The 17,192-nt window shown below is 33.7% G+C and overlaps 7 protein-coding genes across 7 annotated transcripts; 3 read left to right on the forward strand and 4 right to left on the reverse strand.

Moving 5' to 3' along the window:
* Positions 1-1,629: 1,629 nt before the first annotated feature.
* On the forward strand, positions 1,630-2,334 carry PHYBLDRAFT_165390 (hypothetical protein; the record flags this gene model as incomplete). Its single annotated transcript, XM_018435226.1, has 3 exons — positions 1,630-1,833; positions 1,892-2,197; positions 2,269-2,334. 3 exons carry the CDS (start codon positions 1,630-1,632, stop codon positions 2,332-2,334), a joined length of 576 nt encoding a protein of 191 aa, XP_018294931.1.
* Positions 2,335-2,971: 637 nt separating this feature from the next.
* Positions 2,972-3,358, reverse strand: PHYBLDRAFT_142397 (hypothetical protein; the record flags this gene model as incomplete). Its single annotated transcript, XM_018430804.1, has 1 exon — positions 2,972-3,358. One exon carries the CDS (start codon positions 3,356-3,358, stop codon positions 2,972-2,974), a length of 387 nt encoding a protein of 128 aa, XP_018294932.1.
* A 1,585-nt stretch (positions 3,359-4,943) lies between these two features.
* On the forward strand, positions 4,944-5,474 carry PHYBLDRAFT_102296 (hypothetical protein; the record flags this gene model as incomplete). The annotated part of the gene is made up of 1 exon (XM_018427700.1): positions 4,944-5,474. A coding segment is annotated over one exon (531 nt), but the record flags the coding sequence as incomplete, so codon positions are not given.
* Positions 5,475-6,260: 786 nt separating this feature from the next.
* On the forward strand, positions 6,261-6,806 carry PHYBLDRAFT_142399 (hypothetical protein; the record flags this gene model as incomplete). Its single annotated transcript, XM_018430805.1, has 2 exons — positions 6,261-6,514; positions 6,641-6,806. The coding sequence occupies 2 exons, from the start codon at positions 6,261-6,263 to the stop codon at positions 6,804-6,806; spliced, it is 420 nt and encodes a 139-aa protein (XP_018294934.1).
* A 153-nt stretch (positions 6,807-6,959) lies between these two features.
* Positions 6,960-8,131, reverse strand: PHYBLDRAFT_165393 (hypothetical protein; the record flags this gene model as incomplete). The annotated part of the gene is made up of 4 exons (XM_018435227.1): positions 6,960-7,121; positions 7,212-7,397; positions 7,494-7,799; positions 7,838-8,131. The coding sequence occupies 4 exons, from the start codon at positions 8,129-8,131 to the stop codon at positions 6,960-6,962; spliced, it is 948 nt and encodes a 315-aa protein (XP_018294935.1).
* Positions 8,132-9,830: 1,699 nt separating this feature from the next.
* On the reverse strand, positions 9,831-10,680 carry PHYBLDRAFT_62920 (hypothetical protein; the record flags this gene model as incomplete). Its single annotated transcript, XM_018441039.1, has 2 exons — positions 9,831-9,954; positions 10,019-10,680. The coding sequence occupies 2 exons, from the start codon at positions 10,678-10,680 to the stop codon at positions 9,831-9,833; spliced, it is 786 nt and encodes a 261-aa protein (XP_018294936.1).
* A 2,712-nt stretch (positions 10,681-13,392) lies between these two features.
* Positions 13,393-15,281, reverse strand: PHYBLDRAFT_74033 (hypothetical protein; the record flags this gene model as incomplete). Its single annotated transcript, XM_018442968.1, has 8 exons — positions 13,393-13,467; positions 13,809-13,822; positions 14,136-14,179; positions 14,255-14,343; positions 14,423-14,656; positions 14,834-14,955; positions 14,981-15,167; positions 15,233-15,281. Coding segments are annotated over 8 exons (814 nt in total), but the record flags the coding sequence as incomplete, so codon positions are not given.
* Positions 15,282-17,192: the final 1,911 nt, after the last annotated feature.

Raw genomic sequence — 17,192 nt, forward strand, 5'->3', positions numbered from 1 at the left:
GTGGATAATATATTTATTTTCGATCTTGACACAGTAGTATAGTTCAACATTACACCTCTTCGTTATCTTTTATATCCAATTAAATTCAATACTTGAGCAATTCTTTGGATTCTGAACCATAGTATAGTTCAATCGTTTTTATTTTAATTTCAGAAATTGTTTTATTGGTAAAAGTTTATAATAGTATTTATTTGGAAAGAACAGAATGTTTCTAGAACTATAACAATCTTATAGTATTGATTTATTGGATATCCGTTATTGCTTCTACTGGTCTGCTTGATACTGTTTGAATAGAATAATTATCTACAGAAAAGAAATACCTGAAAATATAAAAAGAAAGCAGACTGTTTGTTGAAATACAACAGTCTTTAAGAAGCATAGAAAAATTATTAGCTATGTGTGCTGGGTACTACATTTAATGTAGTATGCTTTTATATTTTGTGTACACTTTTATACTTACATTGTAAATATTGGAAAAGAGCGAGCAAAAAATAGATGTCGATATTGATAATCCATGGCGTTCCTTATGATATCTTTCACTATAAAAACAACAAAAAACATTAATTTTTGTAAATCAAATAAAATAATAAATAATTTACATATCAGTAGCAAGAATATATATTAACAGAGATAGATTGTTTTTGCAAACACTTGATAGAACTCTAATGAAAAATAATAATATTTTATGTTAACATATTATAATCTTAATATAACTAAAATACAAAATAAAGTAGTAATCCTTATCATATAATATTATTTCCAGCTGTATAATGTAAGGGAAATCAAAGATGGAATCAACAGTATTCATCTATAATAAGACTTCATTTTAGTAAGATACATGTCAAAATAATATATATATATATACTATCTTGATACTTTTAACTAAATTCATTTGCAGCAGTTATTCTTGATGATTAAGTCTGTAATAAAAAAACAAGTCGGAAGGATTTTTATAGATGTCAATTTTGCAAAATATAATATTGACCTTTATTAATCTGGACAGCAATTGTGAAATGAATGCATTTAAATGAAAGCAAACAACCATCTATTATGATAATAAAAGAATGTATTAATTTTTATTGTTTATAAAAAAGTATTTAATAAAGAAGTATGTTACCAAAAAAACCACTTATATAATAATGACAAACGTTGGAAAAGAGGAAAGGAGCAGAAAAGAAGAAAGAAAAAGATGTAATTTTTTTTCCGTGTTTGAAACAAAATACCAAAAAGCTTATCTAATAAACAATAGCAAAAAAAAACTGAAAAGAGGTGATCAATTGAGGCCAAAAAATGTATCAAGGCCGATTTGCATCTCAGTGTTTCAAGAAGTTGTGTTTGAAGTGTTTCTGAAACATCACTACCGCCTATAAATACTTAATATTTCTACTTGCAATTCAATTTCACTCACTCTTGGTTATATCATCTCAAAAAATCTACGTTGCAAACTTACTGTAATTTACATAAAAAAATAAATAGATTGTCTCTTACAAAAGAGAATAAAAAAGAAAAAGAACTAATATTAACAATTGAAAATATTATGATGTATTACAGATAATATCTACCTCCAACCACAGACTCGCTCCTTCTCTTGCTAGTACTGATGTCCAGTTGCTACAAGCTTTGAATGCGATGAAAGAAGAGATGAAGGCCATAAAGGATAAGATCACACTTATGGGTACAAGAATTGATGTAGTCATCACTGGTAACATAACCGCCATCAATGACATTGATGCCTTGTCTGCTCTCCCAGCATCTGCACATGTGCCCACTAGTGTTGCATCCACTTCTGCTGCCCTTCCCACCACTGAATCAGGTGATACTAATGCTGTATTTGTAAGTATAAAGATACAAAAAACACTTGCCAATCTTGTTGCTAATTGAAATATGATAGGGCTACATTCATGGTTATATGTGGAACCCAAAGCTAAAATCAAGAGACCAGGCAGAAATCCAAGCGAATGTCATAAAACCAAAGTGGGCAGTTGATGTTCGTTTTGATCGCTCTTCAAATAGAGAGTTAGTCAAACAACTCTTATATTACTTGGAAAAGAAATTTGCTGGCACTGATATGAGGACACGCGACCTTTGTAAGTGTATATACACAAACTTCTGTAGTAGACGTTGCCAGCAAAGGGAACTTCCGGAAACAAGACGAGCCTTGAATACTAATTCAAGAAGATCTGGCTGCGAAACTGATGTAAACTATATTTTCAATTTATACTAAATAATAACAATTAGAATATTAATTGTATTGTCTTTTTCCTTTAGAACTACACTTGCTGTCGCCTTGCTTATGATGCTTACAAGGCTGACATTGATCTCAAGATGGGTTGAAACTGCTCTGGACTGATCCAAAAGTTGGTCATATCTGAAGGCGAATCAGACAATGATATGTCCCCCTCTCAGCCAAGAAATGAGATTCGTGTTGCTCACTCAAGTTGGAGAAGTGACAAGATAAAACCTAACAGTTTTCTTTTTTGAATGATGCCAGACTAAATGTTAATATATGTTTATTACTTAGTTTAACAAATTCCCACCAACTGCTTAAGAGAGTTTATGGTAGAACAGTGAAATCAACAGTCCCAATTGATTTAGATCCTGCTCTATCTCAATGGGCTCTTAAATATGGGTCATAAATAAAACTCATTTTTTGTTGTTTTTTTTTTCTTTTACTCTCAAAATTTCTTAACATATATGTATTGTTTGCAACATATATAATAAGACTACATTAACTTATGTATTGAAATTTTTTATTAAAAATGAAATGTATTAAATATTAATTGTATTGTTTGTGTGGTAAAGCATTGACAAGTATTTTCTTATTATTTGTACTGGTTTTATAATCACATGTTGCAACAACTGATGATATTCGATGTACTGGCAAGATGCATTCAAAATCACATGCAATAAAATCTGTACTGCAGATGTCAACACTTTTCAACTCTCTTGAACAGTCATGCTCAATCTGGAATCACTTAACAAACACAAACACGTGTTTATCTTGATAAACGACACGTGTTTGGAGCTCGGTGTTGTCTACTGGTGGAGTGAAAGAGTGAAAGAAAAGGTACTGAATTTGGCCAGTGTATGCCAATCGATTATTGCCTTGACTTCCAAGGAACAGAGATTGTACAAATGAGCTGCAACCAGAAGCATCGTTACAGCCTTTGTATACCTGGCCAAGCAAATTGATTGATCTCAACTTTGTGATCTGATTGTCAACGAAGGAGAAGAAGGAGGATGGAAATTGATAACTTTCAAGACTAGGAATGTGATAAGCGACTTTATAATAATCAAGCAAATGAGGATAGTCAACATCACTCATTGCTGACGAGGGCTTGATGTGAAGAGAAAACATATAGAGAGGAAGACACTGGAGAAATGACCCTGAATACCCTTGTGTGAAGGTTCATGGTTACATGTGGATATTTAGAGCAATTTTTCATCTCAGCATGTTTTTTGGTGTACATGTTCATAAAGTCATGTTGTAATTTTCTATTGGCTTGGATATAATAATCATCCAAATTATTTTATCATTATTATTATTATTATTATAAAGTTTGAACAAATAAAGTAAATGTAACACTTGTTTCCCTTTTATCTTAACATTTATAACAAAATAAACACCATGTCCTCTACTTCTGAACTTTATAATAAGAAGTGCTATTGCACAAAATGCAGCGATAATCAACAAGGCTACAGCTTTGTTTCTACACGAACCCTCCAGCGTCACAATAAAAGAGCAAGATATGAAGACATGGAAAAAAGTGAAAGAAGTATGTTTTGTTTTTCATTTTCATTTTCATTTTGGTTATTTTATATAATGTTTTATTTCAATAGATGTATTTGTTCAAAGAAATCTCATGGATATTGATTTTGAAAGTAAGAAACGTTAATTGTGATAAAAAGAGAAGTAAACTAAAAATTGAATTCTATATGTAGCTACATCAAACCAACAAACCGGACCCATGGAAGCAATGGGCGGTCAGACCAACTCGTCTGTTTGGGAAGGAGCCCCAATTTCTGACGATGAGGTTGCTTTTAGCAATGAGTCGAATGGCGAAAGCAGTGATGGTGATGAAAATAACAATAACAAAGAAAGCAATGGCAGTAAAGAAAGTGAAGACAATGAAGAGAATATTGTTGAGATTGAAGTTAAAGAATTCGATACTGAAGGTCAGTCCGTGTTAATTAACTAATAAAAAAAGACCCAAAAAAAATTCAAGGAAAAGAACCAAAAAAGAAAAATCTGAAAAAAGGGGGGGTGTTAATTTTTTTTGTTTTTTTTTACAATAGATCCTTTTGCCACCCCAAATATGCCTGAAAATCCGGTACACAGGTTCATTGCTACTTTTGTGGTAATGTTTGCTTCCCGCTATGTGGTCAATAAGGGTGCTGTTATCTTGATCAAGTTCATCAACAAGCTCTTATCGATTTACGAGCAGGATTTCCAATTGCCCATGAGTCTTTCTGGTCTCCAAAGCATGACAGGATTCTCAGCCATGACAAAAGGGATTAAGAGATTTGTCGTTTGTCAGGATTGCCACAAGGTGTATGAGGAAAGTGTACCTGCTCCTTTGAATTGTGATTTTGTAAAGCTTGGTGCACATACCGCCTGTAATTGCAAATTAATGGTCCAATCATTGTCTGGTGGTTTGGTCGCAAAGAAGTCTTATGTATATCAGTCTCTCACACGTGCTCTTAAAATTCTTTTCCTCCATCCTGATTTCGAGCAAAAGATCATGCACTGGAACCAAGAATTCAAGATTACTGATACATTGTGTGATGTTTACGATGGTGAAGCCTGGACTGATTTGAAGGACAATGACAATGAAATTTTTGTTGAGCATCCTCATTCATTGATGCTGACATTAAACATCGACTGGTTCCAGCCTTTCGATGGTACTAGCTATTCCTGCGGTGCTATCTACCTGGTGATTAACAACCTGCCTAGAAGTGAGCGGTTTAAAGCAGAAAATACAATCCTTGTTGGCCTCATGCCCAGACCAAAAGAGCCAAAATCAGAAGAGATCAATCATTATCTCAAGCCATTAGTCGACAAAATGATACAGCTCTATCTTGGAATACAGATACCCACCTACCAGCAAACAGATGGTGCAACAGTTCGTGCAGCCTTATTGATGGTTGCATGCGATATACCTGCTGCCAGAAAGACTAGTGGGTTCACCGCACACAACAGCACATGCGCCTGTTACAAATGCAACAGTCAATTTTCTCGTTTACCAGGCACTTCTTCTGTCGATTTCCGTGGATTTGATTGTGACCAGTGGCGCCATCGAAGTGATAGAGCAAACCGTGTGCATGCTGAGGAGTGGAATAGTGCGAGTACACCCTCAGAAAGGCAGCAGCTGGAGGTCGAATATAGTATTCGATGGTCGCAGTTGTATCGCCTTGGATACTTTGATCTAGTACGTGGAACGATCATTGATCCCATGCATAATCTTTTTCTGGGAACACCAAAGAGAATGATTTAAACATGGACAAAAATCAAAAAAATGAAAAACAATGATCTGCTTGCAATGCAGACAGTTGCAGCAATGATGATATTGCCCAGCAACTATACCAAGCTGAAAACGAAGATAGGAAAGGGCTTTTCCCACATTAAAGCAGATGAGTGGAAGTCTTGGGTATCGGTGTACTCTCCCATGCTTCTAAAACCAGTTCTTCCATCCAATATGTTCAATGGCTGGATGCACTATGTAAAAGCATGCTGTACACTTGTAAAGTCGTCAATCAGTTTCATCGAAATAGACCAAGCACACAGATATCTACAAGAATTCTGTCAATCTTGTGAAGATACATATGAACCAAAAGTCCTCACCTGCAACATGCACCTACACCTCCATCTTCATGACACAATTCGTGATTTTGGACCCATGTATGGCTATTGGCTCTTTGGTTTTGAGAGATACAATGGTTTGTTAAAGAATAACAAGACAAACAGAAAAGACGGGTTTGAAACAACCTATATGACAAAATTCACTGCAGACGCATACAAAGCTGATTACGTACGAAATATGTTATCATGTCCAAGCCTCATTCCATTCCTTCCTCTTTTCGAAAAACTTATCTCTACGACCGCACCTATAACGACCTATGCCACTTATGCTCCAACCAACCAACAACCTTTCTGACTGCAACAATTTGTAGACTCATCCTTAAGTCAAGCAGCACCTATCAAAGGCAATGAACCACTCCCCCCATCCACCTTTCTTTTACAGTCCTTAAAAGAATCAACAATGAGTGATATTGATTATCCTCAATTGTTAGATTATTATAAAATCGCCTATGCTATGCCCAATCTCATTTCTTACCACAATGCCAGATTGTCACAATATTTTGTAAATAACCGAATCACAAAATTGAAATCAATTGATCTCCTTGGCCAAACATATATTGGGAATAACAGTTCTGGTAAGCGCGGGTCACTTGTTCAAGCTTTCTTCCGTAGCAGCAATGGCCGAACTTCAAGCCTATATACCAGACAAATTCAGTATCTTTTTATACATTCATTTACTCTGCCTCCTCATCCAAACCACCGAGCATCAACATTACATCAAGACCAGCATGTTTTTGCATACATCTGATGGTATAATTTGACAAATGACAATGAACACAGAGATGAAGGTATTGCAATCTGCTTGCCAGAATTCTCTGCTGATAATTATCACAACATCTTGCGTGTACATCGCATACACTTAGAGGTTGCAATTGCTGTAGATGTAACTGATATGAACGAAGAAAGAATGCTGATCATTCCTATGCCAAAAAAATACTATGCCTGAAGCCTTTATGAATAATTATGCACTATGATTTTTTATGAGAATAATTAAATAAAAAACAAAGAACAAGTAATGCCTCTTTATGCATTTTTTTGGTTATTTAAAGTATAAGACGTTATGAATGAAGAAAAAAAGAACAAAAAATATAAACTTTATTTAGGGCCCGTTTCTAAGAGCCCACTGAGGAAACTGTGACGCAATTGCATCAGGGACTGGTCCTTCAATGGTTTTGCCAAAAGCACATGACAGCAATTGATGGCTATTTAAGCCTAAATTGGCTACCACTTTGTTGTCAACAAGTGTGATGAAGTGGTTGTACTATATTAAAGACATTAATATTTTATTCAGTATAATACAATATAATATATTAACTAAATTAAATATTTCAACTTTCAAAAAACTAAGTACCTCATCACTTCTCCAACCTGGACGACAAAGACGAAGCCCACTATAAGAAACATGAGGCGAAGTGCCATCGTCTGACTCACCAACAGACATAGCCTCTTCTATAATGAGCCCAGAGCAATCTCTTTTCATCTCGTCATCAATAGCAGTCTTGTTAGACTGGTACGCTGTTTTGCGACGTTTCAAGTGCTGTTGAAAATATTAAATTAGTTTTCTTTTTTTTGCTTTAAATTAATGACTTAGATAAGAATTATTCAAATAATAAATAAATAAAGTATAACTTACCTCCTTTTCGCAGCTACTCCTTCTGTTGCGAGCATTGTCTGACTTCTTTTTAGCCTGAGACTTATTAGCTGCACGCTTTCTGCTAGTGAAGTTCGTGTAGACAAAGTCATGAACATCACTTTTTCTCAGTCCTGCTCCTACAAAATTTCTTTCCAAGTAGGCAACGAGGTTTTCTGTCAGCTCAGTGTTTGGTGACTGATTGAAGTTGACAGCTGTGTTCCACCTTGGCTTGCCATTGTTGGCTTGAACTTCAGCCAAATGTTTTGACTTGAACTTAGGGTCCCACAAATGCTCCCGAAGAAGTCTCTATTGAATCTTGATAAGTTATTAAAGATATAACTTACTATATATATGATACATACATAGACTTTTGTTTTGTTGACTGATTTTGCATCAGAAGCCATGGTGGGAGAACCAGCTACATTCATTTCCATGCTCACAGGAGCAACAGCATGCACTAAAGCCATTGGCTGACTCTGCAAAACAGCAGACACAGGAGTGTTCGAAGTTTTTGCTTTGATATCAGCAACGTCTTTCATGACAGTGGTCATGTCACGACGCAAGATGGCAAGAGAGTTTGTCATCTCTCTCTCAGCAGGAGTGCGTCGAGTGGGATAGCTTTCATTTTGGTTAGACATATTCTATTAATTTAAAAAATATAAGTTCAAATTTGTATTAACTGTTAATGCTTTTATATTCTTTGAATAAATTTCTATTATACACTACAATTATATTTATTATCAAACATACCAAAATAAAAGACAGAAAAAGATGGGAAGATAGAGAGAGAAAGTGTGAGTAAAAGTAAGAATAATTGTAAGAGTGCGTGAGCAAGGGTAAGTAAGATTGTAGCAAAAACGTATATTTATATTTCCAAAAAAAAAGGATGTCTAGTCTTGATTGATCTTGGTTAAAAGAATATATCTAAAGTAACTTCTTGTACACACACTGTGTAAATTGATACAAAGATTACTTTTAGATACTACACCATTATATCTATTATGCTTTTTGGATATTTTTTTTGAGTTTCATTTTTTTTAATTACCTATTTTGTTTTTTTTGTATTTTATTTACTTATTTTTTTTATTTTTCCATATTTTTCCATATTTTTCCTTATCAACCATTTTCTTTTCTTTTCTTTCTCTTTCTGATTTTTGTTATAACTGTGAATTTTACTGGTAAGATACATTCTTCTTAAAAATACTTCTGTACAGACAACAACAAGATTAACACATTCTGTTGTCATAGATACATATATACTCTCTTAGTGTTTTACTATATTCGCAAACTTTTTTGGTAACATATCTTCTGTTTTTTTAAAGCAATTCTTTTCTTCAAATGTAACTAAATAATAATTATTATTTCAGCTGTCATAGATACTAGCGTGTTTTTTCCTTCTGATGTATTCTCTTTACAATGGCCATCCGGATTAGTCCAGGTTAGTAACTATACTTCATGTCATCATCCTATAAAATTATTCTGACTTTTCTCCTTCTTTTTTATAGACAATATTGCCAAAAATACTCCCTACAATTAAACAAGACCATCAACATGGTAATATTTTATTTTTTATTTACTTTTAATATTTATCTGACAGAATATAATTTTTATTACAGATGAATATTCATCTGCCAAACACGCAATGAATCAAGAACCTCTATCTCTTGGCGCCATCATTGACATGGTAAGACTTCTTCTTTTATTCTCTTAATATGTATGATAGTATTATTTATACTGTATATTAATATATGTTTTTTACTAAAGGTTATATCAACTCTTGACAAGTACTATCTAGGTCTACAAATAAATTGACTTTCTTTGGGTACGTTCATTACATATTCTGTCACCCAATTCACTCAAACTAACTTCTCTATATTATTTTCATTGTTAAAGAAATTATACTTGACGCCATGCCTCGAACTCTCAAATTTTTATTTTTATCTTCTTCAGTCATTATATTGTATGTATCCTCAAATTAATATATCACTCACAACATGTAAATATTTAAATACACATCTAACTTCTCTTCTATTATGTTAAATAGTATATGTGCCAAAGATAACTACTGAATATGAGGGTTTACAAACATTATATATAAAGCACTGCTTGATTTGAGTCATATGAAGGATACCGGTGAAGACGGCCCAAGGCATATAATATTATTCCAATACTATCAACCTAGAATCATTCTATTTTTTCTAATAAATACAAAAATAAACTATAATTCAAACCAATAATAATTGAATATCAAGTAATTGGGGGAGCAGATAATCTATGACCTCATAATAAAGAGTGTTAATGATTGGCTTATAAGCAATAAAATGTCTATGGTTCTAACTATTCACCCAGGGATAGTTCAACAATACACATGCGACGTAGTCCCTGATTATTAACCTTTAACATGGAAACAGATTGTATTACAGCAAAAAAACAAAGTTTGAAATAAAGTTTTCTTGGTACTCTATTATATACAAAGATATAAAATTACTATTGACCCCAACTTCACTAGTGCTATCGAACTTTACACTTGTAGATAGCAGGTCTGTGCATATGTAACCAGATCAGCTTTGGTACCAGTGGAAATAGGCAAAACCCCACTGTAAAATGCGGAATATTCACAATAGTATGCCTGAATTTCCCGGTGTGTATTTATTGTTATTTTTCCAGTGAGAGGTTCATTGCCCAGGACTGGAAGAGAAGGGTTTGAGTATGCTTGGACAAAGGCTGCTAATCTGAATGGGCGTTGTGGGAAAGTTATCTTGTTTTTTAAACTGGATGGTTGAGCAGTGGCACTAAGCTTGGCAAGAAGCAGAAGAAAGGGGACTTGGCTTGGACATTGGAGAACAGCATTGACATAGTCACCCTTGAAAGTATTTTGGACAAAACTCTGCATATACGTAGCCTCAAAAGAATCTTTTCTGTTCATGCTTACGTTCTTTAACAAACTGTTATATTGCTTAAACCCAAAGAGCCAATAGCCATATACTGATCCAAAATCACAGATAGTCTTGCAAAGATGGAGACGTAAATGCATGTTACAGGTGAGAATAGTTGGAGTGTAAATATGCTGGCACTCAGTACAGAATTCTTGAAGAAATTTATGGCCATCGTCAATGTCAGAGAACGTGATGCTTGGCTTTACTAATTGGCAGCAGGCATCAACAAAACTGATCCAATTTCTGAACATTTCAATTGGCAGAACAGCCTTCAACAAGATAGGCGAATACACTAGCACCCAGAACTTTCATTCATCAGCTTTCATGTATGGATAGCCCTTTCTGATCTTCAATTTCAACACCACGTAATCCATTGGCACCACCATTGTCTCTGCCATTGCGTGCATTCTAGCCAGCTTTCTATCGTCTATCAGTCCTTCTTTTATCCACTGCTCCATCATTCTCTTTGGTGTCCCCAGAAATAAATTATGCATGGGATTGATGATCGTTCCATGTACTAGATCAAAGTATCCAAGGCGATGCAGCTGCGATCATTGAACACCATTTTCAATTTCCAACTGATGCCTTTCTGAGGGCGTACTGGCACTCTTTCACTCCTCAGCATGCAACCTGTTTTCCAGACCGCTACGGATTTTCCATGTCAAATAGTCGAACCTACTGAAGTCGACCTGATTGGTACTTGGTAACCTGGTAAATTGCCTTACATATCTGGGGCATGCACAAGTACTGTTGTGGGCAGTGAATCCACTGGTCTTCCTGGCAGCGGGGATGTCACAGGCAACTATATGTAATGCGGCACGTACATTAACACTGGCTGAGCACTTAAAAGTTGGGATGGTTATCCCCGTAAACAACTGCAGCAATTCATCGACTATTGGTTTTAAATAGTGGTTGATCTCTTTGGTCTTTAGCTCCTTAGAACCAGGCATCAAACCAACAAGGATGATATTTTCAGGCTTAAATCTTTCCTCACGAGGCAAGTTATTTATTGCAAGGTAGATAGCTCCAGTTGAATATGTAACACCATCAAATGGCTGGAACCAGTCGATGTTCATTGTTAGCATCAATGAACGAGGTTCATCCACAAACAATACACCACTTTGGTCCTTTAGCTCCTTCCACATAGCACCATCATAGACGTCGCATAGTGTATCTACGACCTTAAGCTCTTTGTTCCATTGTCTGATTTTTTGCTCGAACCCAGAACGAAGAAAGAAAACTTGTAATGATCTCTGGATAGAGTTGTAGACGTATGATCGCTTGGCTACCATGGCACCAGAAGATGAAACCTTCATCAATTCACAATTGCATGCTGATTGAGAACCATGCTTTTTGAAGTCGCAATGAGTAGGGAGAGGCACATCTTGTTCGTAAACCTTGTGGCAGTCTTCACATACAACAGACTTCTTGATACCATTGGGGTAATTGGAAAAACCAGTCATTCTTTGCAGGCCAATAAGACTTGTTGGTAATTGGAAATCTTTGCTGTAGATCTTAAGTAACTGATTGATAAATTGAATCAATACGGCGGCACCTTTGTTAACAACATAACGTGAGATAAAAAGAACGGCAAAGGTAGCAATGAACCAATGGACAGGGTTTTCAGGCATGTTAGGAGCATCAAATGGGTCTATTTAAAATTAACAAAAATAAATTAGAACAAATTTTCTTTCGGTCTGTTTTTAAGAAAACAAAATCATTTATGACTGACCTTCATTAACAAACTCTTCAACGTCTGTCTCGACCTTCTTCTTCACCACTGCCAGAGTCAGAGTTTATGTCTCTTTCAATGTCAGAGTCATTGCCATTGACCTCGCTGATCTCATCGTCTACCGAGACATTGTCAGCCATTGTGGCGGCATTTGAATCAGGTGAGTCGGCCTGATCGTCTATTTTTTCGATGGATTCAGATTGACAGGTTGGGATATATACAAATATAGATTAGTTTAGCTTATTGTCTCTACTGGTTTTCAAATATTTTTTTTTCTTTTCTTTTCTTACATTGGGTATCAACGTCCATCATTTGTTCTTCTTGCACAGCTGTGTTTCATTAAAATTAAAAAAATAAAGAAGTTATTACTCAGTAATCGAAAAATAAACCCTGAATATAACATACTATTTGCCAATCTTTCAGCCATATCCAGTCTCTCGATTCTCTCAAGCTCATCTTTTCTAATATGGCGCTCAGCGGTTCTGCTTGTCACCAATGAGTATCCCTGTGAATTTCTGCTACATTGAGCACAACGGCAGACAACATTACGGCGGTGGGGAATAGAAGACATTTTATGTGTTTTGTTTGATGTGATTTATTGAAAATAAAAAGAGGAACAAGCGTAAAATATACTTTATTTGCACCGACTTTATAGTAAAAAAAAAAAGCATTATATTTTATAGTTGTTTAATTAAATTCTTCTAACAAGTTCTTTTCTATATTATTAAATATAGAAAGAGACATGACAATTATGATATTATCAATTCATAGTCTTTATTCAAATGTTTTCAAGAATGCCTGTTGTGTGTAAAAGACATATATTTTTCTATTATGAGTTTATAAATAGATTATTGCAAGAGTAAATCCAGAAAATAGTAGGAATAAAAAAAAAGGGGTAGTAGAATGAGAATTATGATAGGTCTCTGTATGTGAATTTAGCCTTCCGTACCAGACTGATATTCTAAAATTCTGTTAGCCAATGAAACCAACTAAAACTACATCTTTGACCTGAACTTCAAAAAACACACTGAGTTGAAAAAAATCACTATTTCTACACATGTGTTTACCAATCTGGCCACATTGTTAATCAGGGCTGTTTTTCCAGTGTAAAAGTTTGCTTCAATTTATGTTTTATTATATGATAGCAGTACTACTAAAAACCCATCTATTAGAACTTGCAAAAAAGACATGGTATTATTTGATTACTGCAGAGGTATGCAGTAAAAACCCTTTATCCCAAATGCATTTCATGTGCTTTGAGTACTTCGATATAGACTAGACGACCTTCTTTAATTCTTACCAGTTTCTACAAATATATCAGTGTTAGAGAGAAAATAAACAAATAGACATAATAATGTAGTGCTTACCTTTATGTTATATGCTTGATAGCTTCAAATAATAATTTTTTGCTATAAATATATATATATTAGAAAATAATATTAAGATGTAAGCTTCTTATGTTATTAAAGAGTATTAGAGTGTCTACAAGACCAGTGAAAAAAGCAGTGAGTATCACTCAAAATTATTACTAAAGAAAACCCAAAAAAAAATTCGAGTCATACAATATAAAGTCAAGTTGAATCTACTTGAAAACTGAATGAACATTGTTTTGTTAACACAAGATGTATATTATATCAAGATACTTACATAGAATATAACACCTATCAATTATAACATAACAGCACAAGAGTATTATTAGTTTTTTTTGCTCTTTGAAAAAAAATAATCTATTGTACTTCATTCAAAAATTAATTGTAACAATGCTGCAGATGTTGTACATTAGTTTTCAATGCTGATGACTATATAGATACAAATCACATAAAAAAGGGCAATGCATCTTTATTTAAAGAGAACGAATAAAAAAAACAAGAGAAAGAAAGAGAAAAGAAGAAAATAAAAGATAAATATAAAAACCAAACTAAAAATACATTAAAAAATATTTTGAACCAATCAAAACCTTCTACGATCTTTGACTTCTCTTATGTGCTGGCTCAACACTCATTTCTGCCAGAGGAGACCTTTATAAAAAAGTAAAAGGTTTATATTAGTTTCGTATTGACAGCATCAAACCAGCAGAAATCATGGCAACTCACAGCACATCCACCATAATAGGCGACTTGCCACCATCCGTTTCTGACATATTATCAGAAGACAATGAAGAATCATTTGCATCTTGCTGTGCCTACAGATTTTTTTTAAATGTCAATTAAAATATACAAACAAAATCTTTTGATTAATAAACTTATGTTGTTCTTCTCTACCATTATTCTTTTTTGCTTCTGGTTATCCCTTTTGAAGCTTCTCTGAAGAAGACTTTTTGCACAACATATGCTCTTGAATTTGTAAATAGCAAAGCCGTTATCCTTCGCCAGTCTCTCCAATTGCATCATGTAGTACTCCCAGTGCTTAGCTGGGATACCTTTCCATTCTTTACTGAAAGCAGGAAAGTCCTTGTCAATCAGGTTATGCTTGATGCTACAACTCAAAGTCTTAAGCTGTAGTCACTTCATTGTCAAATTGCTGTCCAAAAGAAGTACTAGTTGAGGCAAAGGTTGTCCTCCTAGAATTTCTTTGCAGCATGCTTTTCAGTCCTGTTTGTGAAGCAACTGCAACAACATATTGTATTTTTGGGCTTCGTTTTTCCCTTTGAAATCGCCACCTGTGCCAATTACTCGCTTGCCAAGCTGGTCAGGATACTCAGTGAATTGAGACTTTTTCACAGACTCAGCAACACATTCAAGAGCTACCAAAGAGGAAATTGTATGCCATAATACTGATAAGGCAAGTGAATGTACTAGAGTATAATAAATATGTTTTACCACTTTGCTCAATGATGCTTTGTTGCATTGTACTAAGATCTTCTGCGCTTACAGTTGGGGCAAATTGTTTGCTAAACTGATCTTGAAGCATGTGTACCATTTGCTTTATTTCAGCAATATCAATTTCAATTTTTCTGACAGAGTTTATGAGTGTGGTGTTGATATAAGACGTTTTTGAATTATTTTTCTTTAAGAAAGATAAAGTGACTAAAAGTTATACTTTATATAATATATATTTTTCATAATGTTTACTTGGTTAACTTTCTGAAAAAAAATCAACTTAACCATAAACATATAGTTGCTACAACATTATTTTCTTAATTTTTAGTATCAGAATATTTTACTAATTAAAATAATGACATCAGTATAGATGGACTATATAATAGTAACACGATATTTAAATACCATAAAGTTAATTAATTGTTAAGCATTGATCTTTTAAAGTAAATAATATGATAGATATACTTATATCATATTTGTTGTTATTATTGATCAAGATGCGTTTTAACTAATATCGTCATTATTGTCATTATTGTTGTATCATCAATATAAGAATTTGTTTTAAAAAAACCATTTGTTGTATCCAACATAATCGTAGATTTAAATTAAAAGTACAGACACTCAATAAATACATACATTGAGTTACCAACAACTAGTAACAATACTAAAAGATATACCTTCCCTTATACAAGGAAATTACATAAAGAACATACTAAGACAAATACTAAGACTCTAGTCAATAACACTAAAAACATAAGAACTAAATCATAGAAGATAATGGTAGAAAAACAGACATTACATGATATCATTATATCATCACCAAGCTAAATACAATGTCTATATAAACGCACAATACTAATAGCAATAGAACATCATCTCTTTTCTGATTCTTTCACTTCTTCTAATAAAACAAAGTCTCACCATACTCTCGCCTGCACTTACTTTATTTTATACCTTATTTTTATCTCATACATAACATCATTTTGTCTCAAAAAAAAGAGTGTATAAACCTATCTTTTACAATCCAAGAATATCACCAAAAACCTCTTTACACTTTAATATTATATATTAAATACTTACCAAAAAAATCAATATGTCTTTCTCTAACACCAATCAGCAGAGGGATAGATTATCTACACAAAGATATCAATGTGCTCAGTGTGCTCTGTCATTTTATAATTACCAGCAGCTTCAAAATCATAAGAGAGTCCACAGAGGCAATCGTACAATAGTAGCTGTCACAGATCAGTTTATTCTGCATGATGTTGAAATATAACATGATGGAAACAGTACCATTGATGACAATGAATTCGTTAGTGATTCAGGTAATAATAATCAATATAATAATATCATTAATTTATCTAAATACTTATCTGATAAAGCATTGTAGATTATGCCATAAATGCAATAGAGATCGACAGGCCATTTCATACAAGTGCAGCTGTAGTTCTGAGGACAGTGAGGGTGAAGCTCACATTTACTATAGCAGCAGAATTGGTAACAATACCTTTATAAAAGCCGAGTTGATGAGTATTTATCTCTCTCAATTGATGCTTCAGCACAGCATTTCCAGAGCAGCTTACAGAGACATCGTCTGATTTTTAATACACTCATTTGAGATCACAATGAAATAATGTTGGATAAAATAGAATCACTACGGCGGGATGAATGGCAGTTGGGCCAAAAGTAGGCACATAACTGCCATTTTTTTGGTCGAAACCCAATAAAATCTCCGCTGTTTGTTGTAAGATGGTAATGTCATTCGTAGCAATTTAAAAAAGTAACAAGAAAACACTTTTTTTGTTGCTGTACAATATTTTCAATAGTGTAAAAAATGTTTGTAAGTTGTAATGACCACTTTGAGTATTGAAATATATGTTTTATTGAATATCAAATATGTCAACAATTATTAAGATTAATAATTTTTGGAATGTGTGAACGAAATGGTAACATAACTGCCATTTTTTTATTTTTTAAACTACGTTCTTTTTTTTTAGATATTCTTTTTATCTTGATGAATTGGCAATTTGATTTTATTTAAATCGCGTAATGGCATATAGAGCATATAGGGAATGAAGAGAAAAGCATAAGGTGTATAGAGAATAGAAAAAAAACCGGAGTATATAAAGAAGAAAAGAAAGACGGGGCATATAGAGATTAAAAAAAAACATAAGAAATAGAGAAAATTAAAAAAAGAATATAAGATACAAGG

The sequence above is a fragment of the Phycomyces blakesleeanus genome (assembly GCF_001638985.1).
Source record: "Phycomyces blakesleeanus NRRL 1555(-) unplaced genomic scaffold PHYBLscaffold_5, whole genome shotgun sequence".
NCBI lineage: Eukaryota > Fungi > Mucoromycota > Mucoromycetes > Mucorales > Phycomycetaceae > Phycomyces > Phycomyces blakesleeanus.